Source organism: Bombus terrestris, chromosome 6 (genome assembly GCF_910591885.1).
Source record: "Bombus terrestris chromosome 6, iyBomTerr1.2, whole genome shotgun sequence".
NCBI lineage: Eukaryota > Metazoa > Arthropoda > Insecta > Hymenoptera > Apidae > Bombus > Bombus terrestris.
Window position 1 is genome coordinate 1,723,424 of NC_063274.1, and position 21,627 is coordinate 1,745,050.

General features: G+C 38.2%; 1 protein-coding gene across 4 annotated transcripts in view; it reads left to right on the top strand.

The window, feature by feature from the left end:
* LOC100651353 (protein O-mannosyl-transferase TMTC1) overlaps positions 1-21,627 on the top strand; it is a 269,329-nt gene that overhangs the window by 138,127 nt on the left and 109,575 nt on the right. For all 4 annotated transcript variants that reach the window (XM_048406882.1, XM_003402901.4, XM_012319409.3 and 1 more), the window contains exons 3-5: positions 8,782-8,855; positions 19,555-19,686; positions 21,315-21,387. In XM_048406882.1, coding sequence (XP_048262839.1) covers positions 8,782-8,855; positions 19,555-19,686; positions 21,315-21,387 — 279 coding nt within the window. The remainder of the gene's footprint in view (positions 1-8,781; positions 8,856-19,554; positions 19,687-21,314; positions 21,388-21,627) is intronic.

Sequence of the window (21,627 nt, forward strand, 5' to 3'; positions counted from 1 at the left end):
TTTTCCGAACTCGTTAACGACGATTACGCTGCACGTGTTTATGCGTGTCTAGAGAATTGGAATCTGTAGAACGACTCGCTGTGTTCGTAATATGGCAAAATACTTAAGAGCACGCATTGTATTAGTATTTACTTTCAAGTAGGTATCGTGACGTATGCTTTAAAAATTTTAATTTTAATTGTAAAATTGAGTACAAGAGGGTTTAATATAACAGAGCTTGCGTGTTCAGAACAGCGATAAATCCAAGTATGTCAATTTTGAAGTACGCGAAGAAAAAAGTACGTAATTCTATCGATCATATTATAAATTGACTAGTTCGAGGAAATACCATTATTCACTAACTTCGAAAGCCCGAAAATAAGCTTGTTGAAATAAAACGGACGATTATCAATCGTTCGTGGCCATCGATCGTTCGATTTCTACGCTAAAATAAATGTCCCTATCTAACACGTGAGCCTCAGATATAGAGCAACAGAGAAAACCATAAAAATAGTAATATAGAAATAGTTCGAAGCTGAGAGAATTTGTTATACAACTCATCGTTCTTTTCTAACGATGTATCACAAAAAGGGCAAGTAAAATTCACAGCCAAGATGACTGTGTGTATATATTTTGTAAATTTGAAATTAAACCAGGACAGAGATTATTCGATTAACCTGAGGGCAAAGTACACGATCCTGATATATCGGTGACTATTTTCACAGGGCGTGCGATATCTCGATGACGTCAGCAGCATCAGGGTACGTGATCGATGGAAGAGCGTAATGCTTCTTAAAGCCTGGCGTTTTTGTCGATAATAATATTCTCTGGGAAAATTTATGCTCGTCAGGAAAATGGGACCGTTTCGCTCTTCCTTTGGAAATGAATGGAACGACGAGATGAGAACTAAGACAAATCTAACGGAATGTCCCGGGTTGTTAAAGTTAGACAAGAATCTGGTATTACGAATGTCATCTCATTCCATGTTATAACATCTTATAATACTATATTCCTAGAATCGATGAAATCTTATAATTCTTGAAATCTGACAGTTAAAGAATTTGCGAGTGACAAGTATATCCTGCACGAAAAGCTCGTCGGAATTAGAATTCGTTGTTGAGCTTCGTATTGCGAAGACACGTTTAATAAATTGGAATGGTATGAACTATTTCTTGTGTTGAATGAAAATAGAAGTGACTTGGTTGCAGATCAATTTATCTATAGGATATTCTTTGACAGAATTGTCGAATTTTCTGTCACTTTTTGACTCAAGGTGCTGAGAAAGTCACAGAATCATTCGTCGCTTTACAGTTATTGAATTTGATAAATAGTTATCAATAAATAGTTTGATAAATACATGGCAGAGTACAACGAACGCGCTGAGCATAATATAAAACTACAGAAGACGTTATTTAATATCCTGTGTGTACTTTTGCAAACGATAAGTTGGTAAACTTCTGCATAAAGCGCGACGAAATTTAATTTCCTAGAAACGCATAACGCGATCTATTTAGAAATTCAAAGTCTCATAGGTAAGAAGATAACTAAGAAACGCGGCGTGCGTTCCTTCTTTAAAATTCCATTGTATTAACAATTCAAACGAGGTTAACAGCCTCGTTGTCACTATGTAGAGCAGAATAGGAGCGGAGACAGAGACAAAAGTAGACGATATTGTCACGTCCCAAACCGCCGCGTTATAAACGCCTTAACGTCCTTAATAAGCTTGTTGTAGCAGTAAGGATTATTGGCCCCGGCGTTCTCAGCCACCCCTTCGTCTTTTCGGTAGCAGTTTTCGCGAATGAAATTCGAGGGACGGTAACGACGTCGTTATCCAAGGGATACAGTCGAGAATGGAGTTGGCAGCTTGTAAGAAGATGAAGGTTTAATAAAGACCGCTGTAATATTAAAGCAGCGGATTGCCCGCAACGCGTAACCACGAATCACGCGACTTCGTCGTTGCTTTTGTGCAAGCTGCTCTATGATGTGGTAATATCTTCTATTTGGTTAAATTGCATGCCTGTTAAAATCTGCACAACTGTGAAGGCTTTTCCATTTGTTCCATAAAGGCGTTGAGGTGTAATAGATATGCTGTATATAACATCGTATAAATATCCTTATAAATACTACGTGTACCTGTGTACACAAGCGCGTGTTTCCTTTACCTGTACGATATATCACAGATTTTTAATGATCTTACGAGACTGCCAGTGCCAGTGAAAATTGCAAGGTAGGGATAACTATATATACATCCTACGGCAACCTGATTCATGCTACGTATTAGAATTCCACGTGAAGACACCGCATACGTTCTCAATTTTGGGCGAAGCGGTCGTTAATCCGCCAGCTCGAGTCTATTTAATGTCTACCGCATCCATCATAAATTTGCATTCCAGGGTCGCCATTGAAAAGCAGGAACCTTGAATACCCGAAATTCTATCTCGATCCTTCCCAGCTTCCTTCGCCTATTACAAAAATCAAACACATGAACTGTATCGTACATGCGGAAAGATAAAAAAAAAAAAAAAACGAGAAGGAGTTTCTAATATCTCCTCTGCTGTATAAAGGGAAAGTTGAATTTCCATGAAATCCAACTGGTATCAAAGACGTAAGTTATACATTACAGAAAGAGGACCCGAAATGCGTATACTTTACCCTGATAATTCCATAAAAGGATAAAACAGACAGTCTCATATCAGTCGTATATTACGTCGCAGTATGTTGTAAAGGCTCGCTTTTTATCTTTAAAAGCAGATACTTTTTCATTATATTCTGCGATAAGATAATCCCGACTACTCGCGTCCACTCGTTCAAGATACGATCCAATTAGCAGGAAAAAATTGGGAGTAAAAATGTCAGGGAATTCTGTACGTTTATGCTGTCACTTTACGATGAACGAATCTGTGCAATTAAGTCGTACGTTTCCTGATAATTGAAAATTAATCTCATACCTGGTTAACCAACTTGAGACATTTAGGAAAAGTGGAGTTTATCAGTTTCGCTTTCAAAAGGTTCAAATATGCAGTGGCTGTAATCGTCTAATAAAGTAGAACCACTATAAGTAACTGACACACAGGCATGTCTTGAATGTGGAATTAATCTCTGGAGAATATCTACTTTTCTCGATAGTCACAGATACATAGTAAGTCTTTAACAGAATATTCTCTTTACTAGTTTCTAGTTGGATTTTATATTTCTATCGAAATTTATTTTTTATTAGACGAAGAAATTGAATTAATCGTGAACTTTCGTGTACTTTCAACGAATTATCAATTCTCTAGTCAGCGATTGTTAACGTAGTATTATAATTTAATTGCAGAGTCGTTTCACGTAAATATCGTTAAATGTAGAAAATATTGAAATCGGTATCGTGTAAAGCGACAGTAAAAATTATTTAATATAGTAGTTGCCGAACTAATATTATAACAGTCATTTCCAAATTATTGCAATAATAGGCAAAATAATCGTAACAAAAACAAGAAAACACTGTGTTGCTTCTAATTTCATAAATCACTGGGTTAAGCTGTGTTATTAACATATACAGGTTACAGTACTCCTTAATGTCGCTAATTATTAACGCGATATGTTACACGATATAGCGGAATTAATTAATTTCCTGCCATATTGATGTTACATGGCTAACCACATTTGATCCTCCGTTACCACACATATTATATTAATTGTACATTATAGATTAACATTATAGATTATAGATTAACATATTCATATCTATACATTAATAACGTATACGTTATCAAGGTACAAAACTTCCCTATAACATTCATAATTTGCGAATAAAATACAAATAAATACAAAATGCAAACATAACGTACAAATAAATATTTATAGGATATAATTCTAAAGAAACGATACGAAGAACTGACCTAGTAATATTCGCGATATCCGAGAGAAGATAACGATGAAACCGGATTCTCTTGAAGTTGGCAAGTATTCGAAGATTTAGATAGATCTGCAGAGGTAAACGCGTTACGTGGTAGAGTTGGAAATCAAAGGAATCGACCGTTCCGACATGTCTGTTTAGCCCTCGGAATTCTCGCGTTAATTACGCGCGTCTGTGACTACGGAAAGGCGCGGGAAAGTAAAAGGAATGCAATCCGATATAAAAGAGCGTGGAGGAGTTGCGAGGAGAAAGCTCGAGGCCGGAAGAAGAAGAGGGCGGATAAGCCACCTCCGAGTAACGAGCGAACTGCTACGGAACTACCGCCTCATATAATCAATTAGGACTCTTGAACGAGTGAGATGGTAATGGAGTTGAGCTAAGTACAAACTGGAGCAAACTGGCGTCGACTTGAACGAACGTATCAACCACCGCATCCTCCCGGCTTCGTCTACTTCCATCTATCCGCTTCCACGAGAACCAGCGATCTTCGACAACTTGAGAATTTATTAAGTATCGCGTATAACGTCATTCGCATGATCTTATTCTTATTTTCCCGTGATTCCACGTTCGTACTATTTCGCTTGATGAATCGAACAATATACGAATGACCCGGATATAACGATGAACGTTTTTAAAGAACGGATAGAGGCGATTAGTAGACTTTGTATATTTATGTAAATCCAGAATTTTATGAATATAACTGGAAAAATAGGATTCATAATTTTGCAGATTCATATTTCTCTAACCACAGTTAGAGGGGAAGGATCTACGTAAAAAAAGTTGGCTTCACCCTCTGAATATTATAACGAGCGTTACAAGAGTTCAGAGAAGCCCAAAAATTCTCTCGATTGCACAACGTTCGTTTTAATCCGTTTTTCCCACTTGAGGGTAGAGCCGCCACTTAGGTTAATCGTCGGTTGGTGTTTTTTTCGAAATTACCCATTATCCCTGGCCATCAATTCGAGGGACATTGAAGGCGCGTGAAAGAATCTATCACAAAGTGGCCAGAGTAATCTCTGTTATCTTAAGTAGACCCTTCGTTTATGGCTCCTTGGTCCTCGTCGAGACCACTTTCGACTCCTTTCTCATCCCCTTGACGTTGACGGAGTATTGTTCCACGTCCGAGATTTTCCTCGAAGTTCCTTCCACTAAGCGGATAGGGTAGATAAGAGGACGAAGGACAGGGTCCTCGGAAAATGTCAACTTGTTGTTTATCTTATACCGATTTCGTTTTGGCCCATTTACCTGTGATGAATCTCACGCCCTGAATTGCTATTATAACTCGTAAAACGCGATACGTCGTGTCACTTAGATAATATTGTATTGCCGCGAAAGATCCGAGATTAGAACGATGCTCGCTGATAGCAATAAAATTGAAGCCAACTAGTTTATCGCAATATGCAAACGGTATAATGGATCATACGAGAGAACATAATCAAATTTTATTAAGATAATTTTACTTGTTTGTCTCACCTTCCTTTCGCAGATCTCCCTGAAATATAAGATTCTCGCGAATATACATTTTATGCTTCGTTTCCAAATATTGCTTAAACGTATAACTATCAGACTGTAGATATTTATGCCTTTTTGCGAAATCTAGGGTCTCGAAAGTCTACAAAATATACCTAACGTGCAAAACATATAAAATAACCAAAGTGATCTGAGACAATCCGATGTAAGCTAAATTTCATAAATTAATTTTCGAGCAAATTCTCGATATTGCCTATGTAGAAATGTACATTTCGAGCAACAGTAGCTTCGACGACAATCGAAGCACATTTCTAATAAGTAACCATGCGAAATGCAATTAACGTTTCATTAAATCGTTCTCCCTTGGTGGAAGAGCTCGATATCTTTCCTGTATTCTTTTCGTTTCTTTTCATCATCCGAAGGGAAAGGGATTGATTTATTGCTTTCTGATGTAGCCGGCCACGTTGAAAGTCATATTCATCAATGTCCATCACGGCCGCAATTATAGTCGAAATTTAATAATAACGCGAGCAACTGTATCGGTTTTGCTTTCGTGCATCCTTGAACCATCCATAAAATGTATGAAATTAGCGGATCGGCGTATGCAACGGCGCTTCATTAACGGTGACGTAATTTATTGCCGTACAGGACAGTTAATAATAATGAGAATTTAATGATACGGGGGAAACTTCGAAATTTCCCAGACAAACGTTAATCATTTTTCGAACGCAGAGAATACGCGTATCTGTACATTGTTAATCATGGTGTGCCGCGCGTCAATGAGAAATTAATATAGCTGAATAGAAAGATGTAACGTTTCGATGCTTGACGTTCACCTAATTTCACCAATCGCCGGACCAAAATTTAACGAAATTAAATGTTTCGCGATTGACGATGCAATATGCGTGGAAACGAACGAGATTAAATTGGAAAAGTGAAATAACATTTTTCCCTAGGAGACTTCCTATCTGATTTTCGAACTCAGACGTTTTTCAATGTTTTTAATTCTGTAAAAAGCGTTGAGTCTGACAAAAAAAAGATTATTATCGTATTATTATCGATTATTATCGATTATTTATCGTATTATCGAAGATACACAAAAGGTTTGAATTCTAGAAAATTTTATAAATATTATATTTTAATTATTAGTATTGCAAAGGGTTATAACAGAGTTATTTTTTTATCTTTTTATTTAACTTATATTCTGGAAGATTCAATTACAGTTCAACATTTGTATTTCTGTTTAGTAGAGAATTCATCTTTGTTCTGCGTACTATTAAAATTTATTCTTCGATGCAAAAATCGTCTGCGATATTACACATTTACATGAGAATACAAATAACAACATTCTCATAGCTCGCGTAAAATATGTAATTCTTTATTTCTAAATTAATATTACCGTATCTTAAATTGTTAAAAGTAGATGATAGCACTTGTTAGAGAAATAAAAAAACTACAAAAAAGGTTAATGATTGTGGAACCTTTTTCTTTCTTTTCTTTAATTGGCGCTATTCAAGAATCATCGAAGAAATTAATTACAAACTATAATCTCATTTTTTCACCAGGTTTAATCGTACATACTGGAAATTTTGACGAAAGGATAGTCCAAGTCATTGTGCGCAATTAATAACGAATAACTCTGACTATATATCGTAAGTATAGTTCGTTGTTATAATGGTTGTATAAAAGTTGCATATATTCTGAGCAATAACGTCATGTAAGAGACATATTTGCGACTTGTTTCGCACAATTAGCCGTAAATTTCCAAAATATATCCCACACTCGTTCGTTGCGTGTTCCCGCCGTTCGTCTATTTTTCCATCAAACAATTCACAACGTTCGCGACAAGTTGGCATTCGGCGATAGCGGCAAATGGAACAGCGTTACCGCAAACGTAAGCAGGTTATCACGAAAGTAACAAAGTTGATTACAACTATCGATTAACCGAAATTGAAAATTCGTCTACCCAACCAACAATAGAGACGCGAGTTTCTGCAGACGGTGCGGTGTCGCAAATTAACGCGGAATAGTTGTTAGACTGGATGACGGTAGCTGCATGCGCGCGTGCAGGGACCGTATCGTAGATCGGAAGATCAATTCCCCCGGACCTCGATTCAAACTTCTTCGAAACGATCCCGTTTAACAAGCTCTCGTTCGAAAGCTATGAATTAAAAGTGTAATATCGTGAACGAAAGGCCTAAGAGATATCGGACGAACTATAAACAATGTCGCGAGAAAATCGAAGTGTCGATAGGTCCAACGATGTATCATCGGCCCTTCGATCGAATAGTTAGGAAAAGGTCTGCGTGATCCTGGCCATGAGCGGTTGCGGAACACGTGCGTGATGGGGCTAAGATAAAAGACAAAGGGATGCTAAGGGAGAAAGACGAATTAATAGTCGGTGTTAGTTGAGAAGTCAGAGTGTGTGAATCGAGAAGTCAGGGAGATAGCGTCGTTAGCGTTCTCGAGAGAGTGTGGTCCGCGTGAGGGAGAACGTTGGAACCGTAGTGAGGAGAGTTGCAAGTCAACTATTTAGTTGTCTTAATTATAGTACGTCATTGTATTTAGTCATATTTAATAACCAAAGTTTCCTGTTTAACCAACATCTGTTTAATCCATTGTAAATAAACTAATTGTAATCCTACGAAAGGGACCTTCGGTTTCTCATTTCGAGTGCCCGTATCAGCGGCGCGAGAATCTCAGAATTAATTCGTTGGGTATGGTTGACCGATTCGTCGTAATGGACGATGTCCGTAAATTTCTAAGATGCAACCCGCTGAATGAAGGAGAATGAAAGGAAAAGGAAGCGTTGGAGCGGAACAAAGAAGGATAAAACGAAAAACGGAAGATGCTGATGCCACCCAGTGGCACATACGAATCTATGGATCGAGGTGATCCTCGAGAATCTTGGCACCATCCGAGCCGGTAGCTCAAGACGATCTTCGGGAAGCACGGTTATTCACTGGTGGCGAACTGTCAATAACTTGGCCAGGCACTCTTCTCTTCTCTTTCAATTCGTGCCTGGCCCTTTGGATCACATGGCCGTGTTCCTCGTCGTTTGTCCCGTGAAAGGGATCCCCTCGTTGGCTTTCTGGCGCGTCGTGGCCTTTTCGTTTTACACAGCCAAATCCAATTTCAGTCCACCGCCTACCCTGCAAGATCTTCGCACTGGCTCGAACGTCCATTGTGCCCTTCGATTTAGTTTCTCGGTTCTTGTGTCGAGAATCTACAGATTTACCACTTTGGTATTAATGTTTCCGCGTGGAACCGATCATTCGGGTAGTTTGGTTCTGCGACGATTGCGTTTTTAATATTTCTGATACAAAATAATTTATTTGCGCGATACAGTTTATATAATTTCTGATTCTATTCGATACTTATCTTATATCGACACTCGTATATCAGATTTTCATGACATTTTCTTCTTGTTTCAGGTAACTGGCATCGTAGGACGAGCAGACGTACTCGCTTGCATCTTCTTCTTATTGTCGTTTCTCGCTTACCATGGGTGAGTGTAATTTTATATAACAACAATAGCTCCATACAAAACAATAATCCTGATCCAGTGATAATTACTTTTCGTCCACTTGCTTCGTCATAATTGCTTACTCGTAGTTAAGTTAAATAAAGTGAAACGAAGTTGAATTTACTATAAGAACGTTTCCTAATTTATTGTACATGCTCCCTACCAAACGTAATTATCAGATTGCAAATTTCTATGCGTACGAAATTTAAAGATATCGTCGAGTATCGGTGGCGATACTTAACAGACAAAACTAGGCTTCTACCTTTATTATTTTCTTAAAAATCCATCATTCAACGATAATGATTCCTTGCTTTGTCTATTAGCAACTGACGCATTGTCGTATTACAAATTCATCGTCGTTGAAACGTCAAATCCAGCAAAGGACGCTCTAGCGAAAAATTCACGGACCTCAGCCCGTGAAAATCCGTATCAAAAGAATAACAAAAGCGATCCTCTCTGTTTGTTCTTGCGCTCAGGTTGCGAGTAACCAAATAAGGTAGCGTGCCAGAGGCCATAATACAGCCATAATTTCATAGAACCATAGAACTTACCAGGTGTGCAGATACGTACGTATGTACGTCAGCGACGTCGAGCGTCGCTAACCGTTGAGACGACGCCAATCTGACGTTGAAACAACGGCTCATTTATTCTCATGAGCGACTAGGCGGTGTGTGGAAATTATAAACTAAACTAATTTACTCCCTCGGGCCCCGAAGCGACAGCCAACTATAGTGTATGCCGGCTGGTTGATCGCTTTCGAGCGTTCCTCATCCTCTCTAACTTTCCCCCTTTGGTCGTTTATATCGATCCTTAAACGTGAAAATATAAAGTGCTTACGAGCACGATCCCGCGAACTTACCGCGGAAATCTTTTTATCGTCGGTGTAAGAGGATTGCGGACTTATGCATGGTAAGCGATGTAACGGCTAGTTCGTCGCTCGACTTCGGGCACTTGGAGGGGGTCGTTTGACTTACCTGACTCCCGTCATGGTATATTAAAGCGTTCTTCCGAAGTTGAAGCTTTCTTTTTGTTCTTTTTAGGGGTTGTGTCTTCTGCCTTGTTTTGGGGGAATACGAAGACAGAGATTGAAAGAAGAGTATTTTTAAGAGATTTTTATCGCCAGACTATGGTAGCGATAGACTGATTGATAAGCGGATGGGTCGATAAGTGTGCTGAGAACGTGACATCGAAAAGTTAATTTCAATTAATAACGATAATGTGAAACTGAATACGTACACAGATTTGTGAATGTATACGCTTGTAAGCACCTTTTACTAATATACTCTTTGGCACTATCATGAAATCGATATTACGACCATCGTAATTACGTTGTCGTGTCTCGTTCAAGTGTCAATGAACCGATCGAGCAAAAAATCATTGAAAGAACACAGCGCGTTAAAAATAGTTTAACAGGGTCGCATCCTTAGTTCCGCTTTCGCAAAACTCGTAACATTTTTATCAAGCATCCGATACGACCGGTTTTTCAAATCGAGACCTCCGCCGTGAGAACGTTATCCAATGAAAGCAACAGCGGCCTGTTCGGTGAAATGAATTTCGACGCCGGACGGCTACGTAATTAAACTTGAACCTTTCGCGGGGCAACACGGGCCTGTTTGAAATGAGGGGAAAAACCAGCTCGTATTGCAATCGATCGCGGCGCTCTCGACGTCGAGCGAATGCGCGTTTTTTCCCCTCGATGGAAATAAGAGAAACAAATATCGAGATAGCGGCGCGAGCCGTGTAAAATACGCGGTATATCGAGAGAAGCGAAGGTGCATAACTGGTAAACGGCGAGGTAAATGGCTGCTCTGTTTAAATGACCGTTGAAACGGGTCAGTGTGTCAACCCTCGGGCTTTTAGGTAATGAATCTCGAATGAATATTTGTATTAAAAAGGGGGCGGACGCGCGGAAGGGGGTGAAAGAGTAAGAGGAAGAATGCGAAACGTTTGGTAACAAACGTTTATTGTTCGAAATCAGTGACATCGTTCGTCGAATTACACAAACGTATTCGACTGTTAGCGAACGTTACAATACCGCCGAATGCTTGGATCGTTGTATCGGCCTTTTTCTTCGTCCATAGTTTTACAGGAATAATCGATCAACTGTTCGTTGAGCGTTAAATTAAACGCGGCTTAACGGTAAATTTTAATTTTGAAGAAAATGATGCTTTTGCTTTGCTAGTTGGATTACTGTTTCGAATTACTTGTTACGAGAGAAATGTATATGGATATTATTTGCATACAAAAGCGACCATCGAAATCTGTTCTTTTTCGCCATGTATCGATCTTAATTTTTTCTCAATTCGTAAAATTCAAAGCTGTACGATCTATTCCAAAAGTCTCGTGATTCTATTCGTCGAACGTTTCAAACCAGCAAATACCCAGAAAGGAGGATAGCGCTTGGAAAAACTTTTGGAACGAAAAGCAAAGCCATCGTTGAGTCGATCGATTGACAGCTGGATGCTTGGATAAAGCGGTTGTCTCGGAATCCACGGGATCCATTCGTCCGCTTTTCCATTTCCCTTTGGTTTAGCCCGTCCTTTCAGTGACGATACCTTTCCTTATCCGCGTAATTGCCACCTTTTAAATCCGTCGATTCGAAACGAATCTCCTTTTCCACGGCTGCTTATGCTGCATTATGCATACTTGCCAAGAAATTAAGTGGCTAACGATTTACGTTGATCGCACTCTTCCATCGAATTCTTCGCTTTCTCCATTTATTACTCTGCTATTTCGTCGACGTTTTTCAACCATTCAAACCTCTCTCTAACCATAGTTAGACACAGCAATAAGGATTGATTATTCGGACTGCATTTGAGAATAAAATATTTACGCAAGCTTGAAGTAATTTAATCGCGAAATGTACTATTATCATTAGGAGGTAATGACAAAATTTGTAATCACTTAGTTGTCAACCCAATAGCTACGAGGATGTTTTACGAGCACAGTGAAAAAAGCGGAACCCGAGCAAAGATACACGTACTAACGTTTCACGACCTAAATATTCTAACGACTAATCTATATTACTTTGGATATTTTACATATTTTTGCATACTATGTATATTCTATGCGTTCTTGTAACTAAACTTTCCATAAATGCACAAAAATACGTAGTAACTGATAGTTGCGATAGAAATTTGATGGAGGTTCGATGCGACAGTCTGATGTGTAAAGCATGAAGAGGAAAAATGAACTAAGCTACGTTTTTTTTCTAAATTGATCATGAGTTTATAGCATTAATTTATTCCAATAACCTGTATTGGTCTAGTACTATGAGAATGCGAGGGATTCGTGTTGTTCAAATCAGCGTCAGATAACTTAACGGAATCAGTCGTGCAATGAATATTTTGTGGTCGCATCTATTTTAGATAGCGAATTACTCAGCTTCTTGAGTATTGGGGTTAAACTACTTTTGCTCTCAAGGCTTCAGATATGTATATTAACTAGCTTTTCTCCTCAAGTATAGGAAAATAGTTCACTTTGCATAAAATTAATACACGATATCGTATGATTACATTATTTACCCTATGTTTATGTACTTCGGTCCTATGTACGTATATATACGAACATAATATCTTGAATATTTTACAAAATGTGCAAGATAATGCCAAGAAACGTCTGTACGTACGTTCGATATGAATACTTTATACACGATGCCCCGATTCTCATGCAATCTTGATCTGTTCCACTCGACCTAAAATAAATAACTTTGAGCAAAATCCTTTTACACTGATCTTTCATCTTTGAGAACGTAATAACATTAATACGCGGATCGAATTATACGTGTTCGTGCGATAAAACGTCTATCGTGGTTAAAAAATTCGAATTATTAAGCTATTCGTTAAACATCAGCGATCTGAGCGGAACTTTTAAATCACTCACAATTAAGCAGTCCAGCAATCCCCTCGAAGAAAGAACCGTCTATTTCAAGTACGAACAGCTGCATTCATTAGCTTGATGAATCCATTTTTGAACACAGAGCATGGTCCGATAAATCATAAGATCAACGACCTTTTGCTCGTTTAAATTGTTATCTCGTTTGGTCATTCGTTCCTTTAATCGAACTTACAATTTATGAAACGCCGTTGTTTTTTTCCATTCCAATTTCTTTCCACGGTGATAATTACCGGCCGAATATCCAATAAGTAATAATTTCTGCGCGTAATCCTCCGTTTTCAGGCGCGAGCATACGACCATACTGTTTTTGCCGTCTCAGACGGAACTCGGCACTCCGCCTCGTTACGACAACCGTTCATTAATCTTACTTACCGAGCTTTGATGTAAATTGTAAGAAATGCCGCGTCGCTCTGCTCTGGACGTTCTCGCCGTTTTTACCATCCCATGGTTTGCGCTTTTACCTCCTGGTGGGCTTGTTCCGCGTTAACCCGATCCTTCGAAATCTGGTGCCATTTCGCTTTTAGACCATTCGTTGCTGAAACTTGAGTGTACCTAGATGAGAACGTAGCCGAAGAACGAGATGTTTCTTTCTTTAGGTAGATTGGAAGGGATTTGAATGGAAGTGGACCTATTCATTCCTTAGACAGTGTTGTTAGCGTTAAATAATTTGATAACGCGAATGATTCGTAAACGATGTAATATGTACAAATTGTCGATTTCATTTGACATTGAGTTACTCGACAGGACTGGCAATAAAATTTTATTCCAATTTGTTGTTCGCTTGTTCGTTGTTCCTTAGGTATTCTGCCCATCTAATTTCACTTTGTTTCGTTTGTCAATCAACAACAATTACTATATGTGCTCGTCTGTGCCAAACGTCTTTCCAAATCTTCCTTATCAAATTTTTCGAACGATCCTACGAAAGATTTATTCGTTTTAGCTAACAGGTAACAAATGTATTCATTATTTCCTTAGTCGTTATTCTAAGTAAGTGTTGCAAATAGACGGTACAGAATAAAAATAGTCGAACAAAGAATAGGAAATGTCATAGTAAAGCGAGTTCTACGAAATTTAACAGGATATTGGTGCACAGTACTGGTTACGTTTAACTTCTCCGATCCAAAAATACAACGCATTAAAAGCTTGAAGCACGAGAACCATTGAATTTTAAGAGTATTTCACCTGAACATGGAGAATAATTGTAATAACAATTGCAGTCCGAGATATGAAACGAAATGAATAAATCCGAATTGAACCGATGAAAAGTATAAACGAGAGAGGGAATTTAAATGATCGTTTAATTTACCGTGAAATGCGAGAAGAGGAAGCTATCTGGATCTGGTGAATTTCAATTTCGTTTCGGCGGAGGAAAATGTGTATTTCCAAACTTCTCGAACGCGTAATTGCTACTATCGATATATACGTATATCCTTGTATTATCCCTTTCCCGTTTCTTTCTCACTTTTTTCTATTCCCCTTGCCTTTCGTTCCGTTAAAAACAAAATTATCTTTCACATTCGTTCAGAAGCTCCTCGCCTGCTTTGCTTTCCGACCTTCTCGAAGTTTGCATGCCGACGCCGCGCTTCAAAGATATCCTAATTTAATTTCAAGAAGTTGAAATAGTTCTCGGCGAACTGTAGCTTCTTTCAGTAAGATGAAAAAAGGAAACAGAAAGAAGAAAAGAAACGACCGACGAGTTTCTCAACGCCATTGTTATCGACGATATATCTTTAACTTTCCTCTACTCCGGCTCGAAAGGTAACATTCCAGGGAGCTGTCACTTTACAATGACAAGTCACGAACTTTCTTAATAACAATTTACCTTGAGTAAAGGTTGAAACATCTTTCTGGTTAGTTGTACGTAGTAAGGCCGAACGCTCGAACGTTACGTATGCTGTTTTTCTTATTTTCAAAGGAAATATATGTATCGTTTAATCTCTGCCGGTTTCACATTCGTATATCTTTACCTCTTTTCTTTGTACTTTCCGAATAATCCTTCTGCGAGTATGATATTTTTGCCGGTCGTTCTTCTCTTTTGCAATTTAAATGCAAATTCGAATTATCTCGATGAAAGCAGGCGAAATGAAATTTTTTCGAACGTTTAAATTCCTTAAGGGTTAAGGAAATATCGCGATATTTCAGTTCGTGTTCAGGTTAGTCAGAGAGAAATTACAATTTTACGACTATTAATTTCGCAAAAATATCGACAGAAGGTATGGATTTAAATCCGAATTTAACACGGGCTGGTTTTTCCACAAAGGGGTTTCATTATTCGTCGTACGTATCGAATTACGAGGCTTTTCGCCACATTTTCTTCGTCTATATTTTTTCCTACTCTCCAGCGATCGTCCGGCCAGGCACAATGCAATTTAAATGTATCTCGCGAAGAATGAATATAATTGTTCCTTGCGGTGCCATGATTCAAAGATAGCTTAAGTTTATTATACCTTATAATGATCCTCGTTAATTTTTCCCAGGAATGCGTTATTAACTCCGCGAGCGATCTTTTAATTTGGACGTTTTTCAACCGTCATTTCATTTAGATCGGTCCTTCGGACCGGTAAGTAAATTTTTTAATAGTGGTTCTAGAAAGTCGCCTTCTAAATTTCGCGTCGCGTGAAAGAATCTTTGAATACGAGCCACCGTTTCTGCAACTTTTGTGCTTCTTATTGCATTCGTTTGGTTTTGTCACGGTTCGAATCTGACTGCTATCTGACGATGTGCTTTTTCTCGCATTAATCAGGTTGAAGGACCAAAGTCAAAGTACGATCGGTGTATTTGGTACTTTTAGATCAGCTTATTTTTTTCATTAATTAATAATAATCGAGATGAATTTTTCATTTAACAGTGATCGCAGTAATAATATAATAATACGGATTATAATTTGCACAAATTTGAGAAAAGTATAGGCGAAGCATAATTTACATCTATAACAAAGATGGTGTGATATCGAAGACGTTCTTATTTCGAGGAACTTCTCACGGGCAAAACGTAATTCAACGTTATTTATTAGGTCATCCCATAAGTTCGTGCCGTTTTTCGAGCGGTTATATATGTTAAGATTGTTTACATACCTTTCAGTTTCAAGAAAAAATGTAATCCCTCTCTCGTTGTACAACTTCTTCCCATTTTTCAAGCGCATTGGTCCCTTATCGCCGTATGTTTATAAATCGACACATGAAATGTATACACAAAAATCGGCGCGAACTTATGGGATGACCTAATACAAAATTAATATTGTATACACATATTCTGTGCATATATTTCGACGCGCAATGTGTAATTTCCAAGGTTTAACGAACAGTAACTATCGTTTCCTCTTTCTTGCTTAATACGATTGCGTGTAACTTTTTGATGATGGGGCGATATTTTCAAGTTATTTCTCGTTTTACACTCAAGACGATATATATGTTACGCCCCCAGGCTTACTATAGGCCGTGTTCCTAACCGTCTCCTTTGGTGCTACAGTGTCGCAGACAAATCGTCTTACATGACCAGCGAGTACACACAATGTAGCGCTAAGCGCATAGTTATCGTCAAGCAGCGAGTTCTAAAAATCGTTGATTCGCCTTCGGTCCGTTATTTTACCTACGCAAAAAAGGTAGTATTACGCCGGGCGACACTCTGCCTAGACCAGGCCACACATCGCGAGCAAGGTGGCAACCAGATATCCGCAGATCCTTTCTGCGTACCCTCAATAGCCTCAAGTACCCTCCCAGGGTATAATCCCAGGAATTTGCTAGTTAAGGTCTTTCAGACCGGACAAATATTCTTTCATTAAATCGTATTCGAAAGATTATTGTCCACCATGGGTTGACACGGGAAAGTTGCCTTTTCTCGCGTATGAGTCTTCCCACTAGCAACTTTATCTCGAGGGCGGTTGGCATCCTTCCTCACCCACCAACATAGCAAATCACCAATTAAGAACGAAGTCTATTTCCCTCAATCCTCTAGCCAAAATTGGCATCAACAAATCCGATGATCCCGTGCGCTGGATACACCCATCCTTAGCTTTCCTTCGCCATGGCATCGTCGCCGAGCTTCCCTGATTTTCCATCTTTCAAACAGTCAACATGACCGGGTTTATACCCTTAGATCAGTCGCTTACTTAACTCATACATACGCACCAGCGTAACTATCTTCGTTACAAAGTTGTTGGAACAAACTGATGTGATTTGTAACTCATCAGTGTACAAAGTTGTGGGAAATATAAATTTTATAACCCTGTTAATCGGTATACTACATCAACCACCCCTATTATTCTAACCGAAATAAGGGGATCGATCTATTCGTGGTGTCGATTATTACAATCGTAACGGGAATTTACGCGTTTTCTCGCGACCGCGTCTCCCCGCCATAGCTCGAAATTACAGGTCGCATACGTGACCATAGGCGCGAATGGTCGCGAAAACCGAGCGTGGTGGGGGTCGTCTGCAAGAGAAAACAAAGGAAAAAATCAAAGGGCAATCAGTATTATACGAGGAGTCAAACCGAACGCATCGAGAGGTTCAGAGAAATAAAATCAAGGTCGCTTAGTCAAACGAATACGTCGAGAAATACTATAAAGTCGAGTCGAATTATAATAATAAACTGGTTGTATCGTTAAATCATTTGTAACGTGTTAATTACAATTTGAAATATCGTTAAAGATAGAAGCTTACATTAACCCTGTTAATTCAGTGTTACAATCATTTGAACTACCTCTGTTATCCTAATCGAAACAGGGGAACGAGTGATTCGCGGCGTCGACTATCAAAATCGTAAGGAGAATTTACGCCTCTCGCTGACGCGTTTTCTCGCGATCGCGTTTTTCCGCGAACGGTCGTAACAATAAATATAATATAACAAAGGCCGTGTCAGCTAAGGTGATGCACCTGATACATTACGATCTAGGATTCTATGTAACGATAAAAATTTTAGTAAATAATGTGAATACAAAGTTTGAAACAAGGTGTATTAAAAAGGTAAAATAAAATATATTAAAATATTTTGTGAATGTAAGCTGTCATATTTTTGAAATTTTAATAACTATATGACAAAATCACCAAGTGTTTCGACACGGATTTTGTTTGTTTGATTCGTTTATCTAGTAGTCTTAGAGTGGCTCGAACCATAAGTTGTTTGCAGCGATACTGCAAACGTCGCCTTATCCATATAAAGTATACGAAAAGACAAAATATGTAAGCAGAAGCTTAGTCTACTGCCACGACCCAACCAGTGTTTACCAAAACAAAGCGCAAATCCTCCTGTATATAAGTTTTCTTTGTTGGACGTGTTATTAGGTATTTCTTGGCTTGTAGGGTAAGTTGTTATTGGACATCGAAAACAGGAACAAAAAAAAAAAAAAAGGATGGAGTAAATATTTTTGATAATTACTATCGCGATACCCATTACTAGGTAATTTGCTATTTACGTAAACTACGCGCAACATTATGCTAATGAACTTAATCACGTTAATCGAAGAACAGAATATTTTAGAAAATCACGTATATGTAATTTGTAAATTGCAATACATTAAAATATTCAGTCGATCAAATTTTTATGAATTAATTATATGAACTTTCTGAGGTCGAGACTTCCTCTTAAACATTTTGGTATTTATTTATACATTCGATACATTTTGAACATTTTAGCGCACTGTTGTATACGAGTTTTGAGAGTTAACTGAAAACTCAGGTTTCCGGTTAAAATAATGCAGTGAAACATAGTGATTAACTGCGGTATATAACAAATGGAATTAAAAGGTACCTCAGTTGCACATTGTGTACTCTCCATTTCAGCGAGAGTTAACCGCTGCTATTTGAAATTGAGAGAAATAGAGGAATAAACATTGTATACTCGATCAAACAGCGGTTCATCGTTTAATAATATTAACCAGGAAACTAGCTCTTTTTTTCTGTTTCTATCAATTCTCTCAGTTATATACTGGTATTTTAATTCTTTTGCAGTGTTCTGCGCGAGAATCTGAAGCAAATTAAATAGAATTTTATAAATATCGTGTTTTAAATGGCATTATTATCCTGTGAATGTTAATACAAGTTTAGAATATTGTTAATAAGTTATGCGATATTCGTGTCGATTGATTAAATATCGGAAAAACACGAAACTGATGGAGATAATCATAATTAGAATAAAAATTTCGCTAAGAGTCCGTAATTAAGACACAAAATTAGGATTGACGTGGGACTTTTTTTTGCAGAGTTATTGAATGAAAGTTGCTTAAGTTATATTCATTATTAGATTGCAAATATTTACGTAAATCTATGTTCTTATGAATATATCTAAATAAATGTAATCTAATCAACAATTTCTTTCATTCCCATCATATTATTACAATAGAATGAGTGCTATACTTTGGGTATTTTTGGACCTAATTCTTCACGAGTGCATAGACATTGAGAATCTAGTCATCACACGTAAAGCAATCATTTAATATAATTTTTAACTCTATTTCCTGTATTCGATGTCAAAATGCAAGAACTCTTCAATCGTTCATTCTGAATTCTCCACCTCTTTGTTTCTCCGTCAAAGGGATACAATGAAAATTGAAAATGTTCGTAAATTTCAAGATGCAGCAATATTTAATATAACAATATCTCGAATGTATTTTTAAGCTGGGTCGAGGCTGTAGCTTCGCTTTCGAATTTTACATTAAAGTGGTCAACTTTTTATATCAGGAAACTTTGATGGTCACTGTGGAACTTCCTGTTACACAATTCCATCTTAACGACCGGATTCTATCCTAAACGCATCAAATGAAATTTTTTCTCGTTTCGTGTTCCAGGCAGCAGACGGCTTACGTGTGGAGCAGCGTGTGCTTGGGGGCGCTGTCGATGCTTGCCAAGGAAACCGGCATTACTGTTTTGCCTCTAAACCTTCTTTACGACCTTTGTCGCTCCTGGCATTCAATCAAGAGGTAAGCGTTTAAGTCTCACGCCCGCCGACCAGTTTGGAAACGCGACACGTAACTCACGTCGATAAATCCTGAAATAAGGAGTAACATTGTGTCTAGCTCGTAGCTTGCGCGACTTTACGCGACCCTTTGCCACTTCTCAACCCACGATTTCTTCGTTTATAACGAGAATTGCAGTGAGCCGAGGGTGGATTTCATGCCGGTAGGATAATACGGCGTAGCTTCGGCTTAGACCCTCGCTTTCCCGAGAATCGAAAAACTCGAAAGCCTTCGTTACATCGAGATTCACAGAAGGACGAACGATACCTCGCTTCATCCTACAATTTCCGATATAATTATCGAACGATGCGTCCAAATTTTATCATATTCCTTTTACAAAACAATGCTACCTTCGTGTATTTATAGGCCAAATCAAAGACGAAGACTTCCTTTACTTTAATGACATGTCTGAATTTTTCCTGAGAACTATCAACACTTTGACTGCCACGCAGAAATCACATGATTCGCTCAAGACGCCACGGGAGTATTTTTATTATTCAAAGTATATAATGGCAAAATAATAATAAATTGACGATGTAAGACAACATTCTTCTCCAATGAACCGTTTATCTTACTGGTGGTCACGGGTGACCACCGTGGCGCCTTGGTAACAGTTGATAGCGACATATTATAACAAGGCTTGGTTTATTTCAACAAACTATTCGCAAACAGTATTTGCTCATTCTATATGTAATAGTAAGGTATGTGCACACTTCTAACTTCAATTATATGATTATAAAGCAGCATTTACAATTATTTTCTAAGGTGTGTTTAGAATAATATTCGTAGATTACCCCTCAAAGATATGGATGCAAACACAGTGCACCGTTAAATGCAAGATTTGTCCTCACTTTTTTTATTGATGTTCTAATAGAAATGTTTAATTGTTCAATAGGGCACTTTTTATTTCAAAGTATCTTCTATTTACCGGTTATATTCAAAATAACCTAACTGTCAATTTTCATACAATTTTTACAATTATAAGAAGTTCAAGCGCTCCGACCATCAGTGACCACCGTGGCGTCACAGGAAAAACCGTGTCCGGTTATATATCACCAACGTTGCAGTCAAAGTGTTAAAACTCGATAGGGAATGAGTAGGGACGAGGGCGAAGAAAATTGCGTTCGACAATAAAATATAAAAATCGCGCGACACCATATGCAATATGTAATACGAATATCGTGGATCCTCCTTTGCATACATTCGGAGAATAGGATTTATATCCGCAAGATTTGCGTTAATAGAGGACTCTGGCTATCGGAGTTAAACAAAGACAATCCGATGCTCGACCGTAAAATAGCGAAATCGGATTAACTGTTTACAACGGATTATGCGGGGCCAGCGTATTTGAATAACTGCGCTTCGAGGCACGCAAATGAGGGCCGCTAAATTCATGTGTTACTCGACGCTTTAACTAAATGAAAGACGCTTGGCTTGATTAAACGTAATTTCCAAAATAAAGGAAAGGTAAGGAGCAATGAAAAATATTTGACCGATGTCGATTCGATCATGGAACGACCAATATCTGGAAGGTTGGAGTTTTTTCCACGATAACGATGAAGTTCGCTGAATGCCTTGTTTTTTCGTTTCAGGTCTATTTTCGAGGCCAGATGGAACGACGATTCGAGACACTTTTCTCGTCGGGCTGCAGCGCTGCTTGTTTCGGTGAGTTCAATATGTATGCTCGAAATTAAATTAGATTAAAAACACGTTCCTAAGTATGGCAGTTATTGATTATTATAGGGACGATTAATTGGAATTATGTACTGTTCGTGTTCTAGGATTGACAATTATATATCGATACTCTCAAAGTGTGAACCTAAAATTTATTGATAAAATTTGAAGTCGATTATTACGGTTAGGAAATCGTAAGAAACCTACGTCTAGAAATATTAGAGACAAAAG